The sequence below is a fragment of the Hemiscyllium ocellatum genome, chromosome 21 (genome assembly GCF_020745735.1).
Source record: "Hemiscyllium ocellatum isolate sHemOce1 chromosome 21, sHemOce1.pat.X.cur, whole genome shotgun sequence".
In the NCBI taxonomy this organism is placed as follows: Eukaryota; Metazoa; Chordata; class Chondrichthyes; order Orectolobiformes; family Hemiscylliidae; genus Hemiscyllium; species Hemiscyllium ocellatum.
In genome coordinates this window covers 51,995,132-52,004,997 of record NC_083421.1, presented here as the reverse complement: position 1 = coordinate 52,004,997, position 9,866 = coordinate 51,995,132, and the positions used below count along the sequence as shown (strand labels likewise).

The following is a 9,866-nucleotide window of genomic DNA, read 5'->3' as shown; positions in this document are numbered from 1 at the left end:
CATAGTGAGGAGAGTTTCAAGGTGTAAGGGGCAACTTTTTCACACAGAGGGTGGTATGGGTATGGAATGAGCTGCCAGAGGAAGTGGTGGAGGCTGGTACAATTGCAACATTTAAAACGCATTTGGATGGGTATATGAATAGGAAGGGTTTGGAGGGATGTAGGCCTTGTGCTGGTAGGTGGGACTAGATTGGGTTGGGATATCTGGTCGGCATGGATGGTTTGGACTGAAGGGTCTGTTTCCATGCTGTACATCTCAATGACTCTACATCAGCGAATCCTCCCACCAATTGGTCCATGCAGGTTTTGGTTGCACTGCTAATGACTCCATCCATGATTTTTTTCTGGAGCTGAAGGTGGCTGGAATGTAAAGGTGTTGGGTTTTATGCTGTTAAAAAGTGGGAGGGTGGAGTGAGTGGGACAGCTTTTCTGACCTAGTCCTGCTGCAATGTACCAAGCTGGATGCAAGCTGCAGACAGAACTGCACCTCATTCCCTATACTTTCTAAAGTCTTCACAATTCAGAATTGAGTTCAACAATTTCAAACCATGTCTTCTGTCCTACAATTTAATTATCTCTCTCCAGCATGTTGCCTACTTGGTTATGCTCTCAGTAAAGTTGACCAATTTTCTGCTGTTAACACTTACTCCTAAACCCTCTTTATTGCCATTCACACTTTTTTGCTCTGGGACACCCTCACTGTCTGTTCAATTGCTGTTCCCCCTCTTTCATAAAGCATAAAATCCATCACTTTTCCATGGTCCTTCACTTCCAAAACAGTCTTATTGGACTCAAAAGTGACTGTTTCCCTCTCCAGAGCTGCTACCAGGATTGCTGAGTTTCTTTCGCACATTCTATTTTAACTTTAGATCTCAAACGTCCACCAAACTTCCATTGAATTATCCTGTCCTCCAACAGCTCAGTGAGTATCTCTGGCCCCTGAAGCTAAAAGGGTGTAACTTGAAGTGTCTGCACCACAGTCTGAAGCTTGCATTACCTGTACGCTGACATTTCCACACAATTCTGATCTGAGTTGCTGACTGTGCTACAGTCTTTCAGATGAGACTTTAAAGTAAGGGCTGTTTGTCCTCTCAGAAAGTAAAAATACTTATTTGGTGCATTTTTCAAAATCACGAGCTGTTTTAAATTGCTTCATAGCTGATGAAGTAAAAAGAAAGTACTGGAGAAATTCTGTAGGTCTGGCAGTATCTGTAAAGAGAGGAGTGCAGTTAATGTTTCAGGTCCAATCCAGTATGATTCTATTTTCTGTTTTATTCCACAGAAAAGTCACACTGAACTTAATATAAACTCTGATTCTCTCTCCAAAGATGCTGCCAGACCAGCTGAGTTTCTCCAGTATTTTCTGTTTTTATTTCAGCATCCACTGTTCTTTGTTTTATTGTAGCTTCTTGAGAAGACTGAAGTGCTTGCTCAGGCAGTTAAGAGCCAACTGTGTTGTTATTGATCTGGAGTCATGTATAGACCAGATTGGTAAAGACGATGATTTACTTCCCGAAAGAACATGAGCAAATAACAAATGTAACAAGTTTGATAGTTTCATGTTCATCATTACCTACGCTAGCTTCATGTAATTAAAGTGAATTTAGATTCCTCAGTTACAATGCTGGGGTCTTAAAATTATACTCACGTAATATCAGTTCAGGCCTCTGACAAGTTAGTCGTGTAACATAACCACAATGTTACGGCAACCCACAGCCTCAGAATGTCTAAGAGTATCTTGGAGCCAGTGATGGTTTTATAAATTTTGGAACTGCAGCAACTAACTTATGCAAAACAAAATTGTGCAAGTAGCAATATTATACTAAACAGGTAACTTGTTTCAATGATGATAGATTGTGGCATGGCTATCAGCCACAATCTCTACACCCACTCTCCATCAAGCATTCTTAGCTTAGCTAGTAGTTCTTAAGACACAAAGTTACAAGGTTTCTGGGTGTGCATTTCTTAAATTACAACAGTGACTACACGTCAAAAGTATTTAAATAAAAGCAAGAATCTGTAGAGGCTGGTGATCTGAAATAAAAACAGAAATTGCTTGAGAAACTCAGCAGGTTTTACAGCATTTGTGAAGAGAAAAAGTGTCAACATTTCGAATCCAATAACTCTTCTTCAGAACTGAACTCAAGAAGCTATCCCATTCACAGATTTCCACAGAACATTTAGGATTGGCAATAAATGCTTATGTTGCAAAGTCCAAATCTCGGAATGAATAAAAAAAATGCTTTTTTCCTAAATTAAGAACAGATTGATTAAAGTATGCCAGCATGATCCACAAACATGTTTTATGTAAGTAGATAAGATTTTTAATGCCCCTTAAAGACAAGTTAGATTTTTCTCACTTTTAACTTCTACAAAAACTTACCACAAAGTTGACTTGGGGACCACTGGCAATATCCTTCTTAAAATCACCCGTACAACTGGCCCATTTCACTAGCTGTGAGTTCCAGCTCCTGGCTGACTCAAATTCCAACTACTATGGCAAAATTCAATAGATAGAAGCAGAAACAGAAACAGAAAGGCATTTTGTTTAATTCCTGTGACATATATTAGGACTGTGAGTTTATGTGTTATGATTAAACACATTTCATTTAAAAGATATTTGCATAACAACCTTTGAAACATCTTCAACCTCTTATATTTGCATTAACTTTCTTACTACTTATAGAATAGAAAGAAAGAAGTTTTAATGTGGAAAACTAAATTATATTGATAGAATTTAGAAATTTCCATTAGTGCTGCATTCTAATAGGTGATTAGCACAGACAAATGAATCAAATCTTGTACCAACTACAGCATCTTGGAAAATTAGAAATCTGGTCAAAGCTCACTGCACCCTTTCGGTGGACTTAAACACAAGTCTTAACAGCGAAATTACTGAGGTATTTCCTTTGGTGAAGAAATCCAGAACAAGAAAGTACAATCATAACAACAAACTTAGGCCATTGAGAAATGAAATCAGGAACTTTTGGATTTTTTTTTCAAACAACAGACTTTCTTTTTTTTTTATTGCTATAGGTTAGATAGTAGCTGATTTTCGTAAATCTCCTATCCAACAAGGACAGGTCACAGAATACCTAATGGAGAATAATGTAATCATGGAAGAGTCTGAGGAGCCAAAACAAAGGGAAGAACATCAGTCCCAGAGTTTGATTAAGGTAAGAAAAATAAAGCTTTTAAATGTTTAGCAAATTACATTGCACTCAACAATCTATGCAGTCGGGCATACGTCAATTTATACAATCATGCTTAGCTCCACAAGATGGTCACCTCAAAGTTTGAATTGCTGAAAATATTCTGTAACTTTGTTATGCATCACCTGTTGTTCTGAGGCAGTGCATAGCTTGCTTTCACCAATGCCTTCAGAACTAACTCCAAGGAAACCTGAAGAGGAACTTAAGGACAGCAGTCACTGCCATTTTTTTCCTTCTCTAATGAAGCAAACAACATCATAACTAGCAACAAGGTAATGTTCTGTCTGTGCCAACAGCTTTCTGTTCCGTTGCTGAGATTTCTCTGAGCTTGTATGTTTTAACAGTATTCAACACAATGAGTAGTTGCTGGTAAGCCCTTGACTTGTTTTTGAGCGAGTGCACCCACAACACACCTCACTGGATAGAGACTGGAAATCAAGTCCCATTATTCTCCAAGTCATCACAAAAAGTAAATAATTTATAACAGTACGTGAAACTCCCCAAATTACCAGTCTTTTGGACCATGGTTTACAAAATACAGAGAAGGGAATCCTGTAGTTAACAATGATTACTATTTATTACATATATAGATTCTAGACAGAATCAACAATGATAGCAACAGATATCTCTACCAGTTTATAAATTCTGAACTCCTTATAAAACTTTCTCTACGTACATATATTTATAGACATATAGAGGGAGAGATTAAAAGAAAAGCATATGTGCCATAGTGTGGAGAAAAAACTGGGAAGGCGGTTCACTTGTCCCTGTCCACCATGAATACTGAGATGCTACATTTACCTTTGCAAGGTTTGTGAAGGTTGGTAGCTCAGGTTGAGGTTTAGGGTGTAGGTTTGCTCGCTGAGCTGTAGGTTTGATATCCAGACATTTCATTACCTGGCTAGGTAACAACATCAGTGGCAACCTCCAAGTGAAGCAAAGCTGTTGTCTCCTGCTTTCTATTTATATCTTTCTCCAGGATGGGGTTCCTGGGGTTTGTGGTGATGTCATTTCCTGTATATTTTCTGAGGGGTTGATAGATGGCATCTAGATCTATGTGCTTGTTTATGGCGTTGTGGTTGGAGTGCCAGGCCTCTAGGAATTCTCTGGCATGTCTTTGCTTTGCCTGTCCCAGGATAGATGTGTTGTCCCAGTTGAAATGGTGGTTTTTTTCATCCATGTGTAGGGCTATGAGGATACGCGAACACCAGCTAGCCACAAAAAGACACGACCCCCTCTCCCTCATAGCCTCTGTTTATGAGTTGGCTTCAGTTTGTCTGCAACTAGACTTCCCCACAGCACTTAAAGTAAACTTCAGGTAACTTCCTTCTAAAACGTGCTGCAATCCTGTTCACATTCCTTGTTTTTTTTTTCAACAATCCATTTCACATTTCAGTCCACAATCACAAATTCAAAATAAAAATCAATAATACAGTCTTTAAATTCAATACCTCATCAATTGTTTCAATTCCCAAAGATTGGTACAATCATACCCTGTCAACATTCTACCAATTGGACTTGCCCAACTTTCTTGACAGTAAAATGTTTTTGTTCCACAGGTTGATGATTTAATGCCAGGAATTGATGTGTTTCCCACAGCTTTATCTGAGGAACAACTGGAAGCAGCTACAGAGAAAGCCCGACAAAATTTGTTTGGATCCAGTGGGATTTTTCACCTGGATGATATTGTTGAGAAAAATGATACAGTTTCAATCATAATAAATGATCGGGCTAAAGAACAGTGAGTACCATATTAGCTGTGGCCATCTCTAATAAAAGCTTTAATGAGGTCTGTAAGGAATATTTTTCCATTTCTGAAAAACAGATGTAATGGACTAGAAATGCTGCCAGATCTCATGAGTTTGTCAAACATTCTCTATTTTGACACCTGAAAGACACTAGATGAATAAAAAGTGTTTTTGTTTTGGCAAATGGCAAATGGTGGACAGTTGAGCTGAATATATAAGATCCTATAGATTGGATATCCATGTAATGAATATATTTTGTGTTTACAGTTGTCTAAAAGGAAACCATTTTCTTCAGTTTGGGGATCTGGAGGAAGCTGTGTTTTCGTTTAGTAAAGCGATTGCACTAAACCCTCAGATGGTAAGAATATTTCAGGGGCAGTGGTGAGAGTATGAATCCTGCCTGAGGCAATGGGGATGTTGATCTAAGTGGCTCTTTGATCCAGTTTGTGAAGACAATGATAGATGATGCAGTTCAATGATGAGAAGAAACCTTTTCATTTGCCATAGAGTAACAAACTCCTGGAAAGAAAGCAGTTGAAACTGGATAACATGGTTCCTTAGAGAGTACCAGAATTTGACTGATTTTCCTTTTACCAATTCAGTTAGATTTACCAGCACACGTTAGTACTATTAAAAATAATGATTACTTAAAAGCTTAATTGAAAAACATCTGTCATGAGCTGTATGCAATGCTTTTTTTTTATCTTGGAATCTGATTTTTGAAATGTCTTGCTCAATGCAGAAGGAGTTTTATTTGAGAAGAGCTGAGGCATATCTCCAAATTGGCGATTTCCAGTCTTCTATTGTCAACTACAGAATGGCCAGTTCTTTGGATCCCTCAGATGAAGACCTGCGCTCACAGATAGCACTCACCCTGTACATCCAGGTATGACCATCCATCCTTATTTTAGTTTGTTTCGCTTAGTGTTCTCATTCAGGTTTTATTTAATCCTACCCATCCAACTTCAATAAACTACTCAGTAGAAACATCTTTACTCAGAGACTACTCATCTTTACTTAGACCCTGGAACTCACTACAACATAGAATACTTGAGGCAAATACATGAGAATACAGTACATAAATGAGAAACAACTAGAAAGATAAAATGATGGGATTAAATGAAATCAGTTAGGAGGCTACCCATATGAAGCACAGACCACATGCTCAGGTTGCCCTGTATCTGTAATGCTAATATATTGAAAACCAATTATTACTTTTTTTTCAGCTTTCAAATTAGTTTATTCTTAGAAGCTGTGTCAAATGTCTCTATTCAATATGCAGATTGTATATTGAAATGAAAATCCTCATCTTTAAGACAAAATAAAATGAACATTTCTTTAGTGGATGGGGTTACAGTGCAGTCGGTGAGTTAGTGAGCTCAGTTGGCTGGATGGCTGGTTTGCTATGCAGAATAACGGCAACAGCACAGTTTCAAATTCTGAAGTGCCCCTGGATTCACAGTGTTAATTCTGCTCTCTCTCACTATCTCTCCAAATATCCTGCCAGACCTGCTGAGTTTCTTCAACAATTTTCTTCTTCAGCGATTCCCACTCTAGACAGGATGAGCCAGCTGACCATGGTACCATGGTGCAGAAGGCCATTCAAGAGGGGGGAAGCAAAAAAATAAATAGCTGTTATAGGAGATTCTATAATTAGGGGCACAGATAGTATCCTTTGCAAGCTGGATCGGGAGTTTTGCATGGTGTTGCCTGCCCGGTGCCAGGGTGTGGGACATCTCCGAACGGCTTGAAAGGATATTGGAGCGGGAGGGGGAGCATCCAGTTGTGGTCCACGTTGGGACTAACAACATAGGCAAAGCTAGAGTGGAGGACCTGTTTGGGGATTATCAAGCACTAGGAAGGAAATTGAAGTACAAGGGTCATCATCTCCGAATTACTGCCCGAGCCATGTGCCAATTGGCATAGGGATAAGAAAATTAAGGAAGTAAACACGTGGCTAAGGGATTGGTGTGGGAAAGAGCGATTCCACTTCATGGGCATTGGCATCAGTTTTGGAACCGGGGGGATCTGTACCGTTGGGACGGTCTCCACCTGAATTGATCAGGTACCAATGTTCTAGTGAAGAGGATAAATAGGGTGGTCAGTAGGACTTTAAACTTCTGAGTTGGGGGGAAGTGTAAGTGAAAGCGACAGGGAGTATGGAGTTAAATAGAAAGATAAGCAGGAGGATAGCATGTGTGCAGGCGGATTTAAACTTGAGGCAGACTGGGAATGCAGCAAAAAGGACGGATAACTTAGGACATCTTATGACTTCCAATATCTCTAATGATAAGAATGTTAGCATTAAGGCACTTTACCTGAATGCTCGTAGCATTTGTAACAAAGCAGATGAACTAATGGCACAGATCATCGTGAATGATTATGATGTGGTAGGCATCACAGAGACGTGGTGGCAGGGGGTTCAGGGCTGGCAGTTAAACATCCAAGGATTTACAACTTATCGAAAAGACAGGGAGGCGGGCAGAAGGGGCGGGTTTGCCTTGTTAATTAAGAACAAAATTAAATCTATGGCACTGAATGACATAGCATCGGATGATGTGGAGTCTGTGTGGGTGGAATTGAGGAACCATAAAGGCAAAAAGACCATAATGGGAGTTATGTACAGACCTCCTAACAGTGGTCAGGGCTAGGGGCGCAACATGTACCGGGAAATAGAGAAGGCATGTCAGAAAGACAAGGTCACGGTGATCATGGGAGACTTCAATATGTAGGTGGACTGGGTAAATAATGTTGCCAGTGGATCCAAAGAAAGGGAATTCATGGAATGCTTACAGGATGGCTTTTTGGAACGGCTTGTCATGGAGCCCACAAGGGAGCAGGCTATTTTGGACCTAGTGCTTTGTAATGAACCAAACTTTATAAAAAATCTTGAAGTAAGGGAACACTTAGGAAGCAGCGATCGTAATATGGTAGAGTTCAGTCTGCAGTTTGAAAGAGAGATGGCAAAATCAGATTAATGGTGTTACAGTTAAATAAAGGTAATTACGAGGGCATGAGAGAGGAACTGATGAAAATAGATTGGAAGCAGACCCTAGCGGGGAAGCAGTAGAATAAAAATGGCAGGAGTTTGTGGGTATAATTGAGGACACAGTACAGAGGTTCATCCCCAAGAAAAGAAAGATTATCCAGGGAGGGATCAGACAGCCATGGCTGACAAAGGAAGTCAGGAAATGTATTAAAGAAAAAGAGAGATTCTATAAAGTGGCCAAGAGCACTGGGAAATCAGAAGATTGGGAAGGCTACAAAAACAAACAGAGGATAACAAAGGGAGAAATAAGGAAGGAGAGGATCAAATATGAAGGTAGGCCAGCCGGTAATATTAGAAATGATAGTAAAAGTTTCTTTCAATACATAAAAAACAAACGACAGGCAAAAGTAGACATTGGGCCACTTCAAACTGATGCTGGAAGCCTAGTGATGGGAGATAAGGAAATAGCTGGAGAACTTAACAAGTACTTTGCGTCAGTCTTCACTGTGGAAGACATGAGTAATATCCCAACAATTAAAGGGAGTCAGGGGGCTGAGTTGAGTATGGTTGCCATTACAAAAGAGAAAGTGCTAGAAAAGCTAAAAGGTCTTAAACTTGATAAATCTCCTGGCCCCGATGGACTACATCCTAGAGTTCTGAGGAAGGTGGCTGAGGAAATTGCGGAGGCGTTGGTTGAGACCTTTCAGGAGTCAGGGAAAGTCCCGGATGATTGGAAGATCGCTGTTGTAACCCCCTTGTTCAAGAAAGGATCAAGACAAAAGATGGAAAATTATAGACCAATTAGCCTAACCTTGGTTGTTGGTAAAATTCTAGAATCCATCATTAACAATGAGGTTTCTAAATTCTTGGAAGAGCAGGGTCGGATTAGAACAAGTCAACATGGATTTAGTAAGGGGAGGTCGTGCCTGACAAACCTGTTGGAATTCTTTGAAGAGGTGACAAGTAGGTTAGACCAGGGAAACCCAGTGGATGTGGTCTATCTAGACTTCCAAAAGACTTTTGATAAGGTGCCACATGGGAGGCTGCTGAGTAAGGTGAGGGCCCATGGTGTTCGAGGTGAGCTACTGGTATGGGTTGAGGATTGGCAGTCTGACAGAAGGCAGAGAGTTGGGATAAAAGCTTCTTTTTTGGAATGGCAGCCGGTAGCAAGCGGTGTCCTATAGGGTTCAGTGTTGGGGCTGCAGCTGTTCGTTATATATTAATGATTTGGATGAAGGGACTGGGGGCATTCTAGCAAAGTTTGCCGATGATACGAAGTTAGGTGGACAGGCAGGTAGTACTGAGGAAGTGGGGAGGCTGCAGAAGGATCTAGACAGTTTGGGAGAGTGGTCCAGGAAATGGCTGATGGAATTCAATGTGAGCAAATGCAAGGTCTTGCACTTTGGAAAAAAGAATACAACATGGACTACTTTCTAAACGGTGAGAAAATTCATAAAACCAAAGTACAAAGGGATCTGGGAGTGCTAGTCGAGGATTCTCTAAAGGTAAACATGCAGGTTGAGTCCGTGATTAAGAAAGTGAATGCAATGTTGTCATTTATCTCAAGAGGGTTGGAATATAAAAGCACTGTTGTGCTACTGAGACTTTATAAAGCTCTGGTTAGGCCCCATTTGGAGTACTGTGTCCAGTTTTGGTCCCCACACCTCAGGAAGGACATATTGGCACTGGAGCGTGTCCAGCGGAGATTCACATGGATGATCCCTGGAATGGTAGGTCTAACATACGGGGAACGGCTGAGGATCCTGGGATTGTTTTCATTGGAGTTTAGAAGATTAAAGGGAGATCTAATAGAAACTTACAAGATAATACATGGCTTGGAAAGGGTGGACGTTAGGAAATTGTTTCCGTTAGGCGAGGAGACTAGGACCCGTGGACACAGCCTTAGAATTAGAGGGGG

At 40.3% G+C, this 9,866-nt stretch overlaps 1 protein-coding gene across 1 annotated transcript in view; it reads left to right on the top strand.

Moving 5' to 3' along the window:
* Positions 1-3,095: 3,095 nt before the first annotated feature.
* Positions 3,096-9,866, top strand: part of LOC132825756 (tetratricopeptide repeat protein 16-like) — a 36,257-nt gene continuing 29,486 nt past the window's right edge. Inside the window, exons 1-4 of the mRNA XM_060841220.1 lie at positions 3,096-3,175; positions 4,771-4,952; positions 5,227-5,317; positions 5,702-5,845. Coding sequence (XP_060697203.1) covers positions 3,098-3,175; positions 4,771-4,952; positions 5,227-5,317; positions 5,702-5,845 — 495 coding nt within the window. The 5' untranslated portion in view covers positions 3,096-3,097. The remainder of the gene's footprint in view (positions 3,176-4,770; positions 4,953-5,226; positions 5,318-5,701; positions 5,846-9,866) is intronic.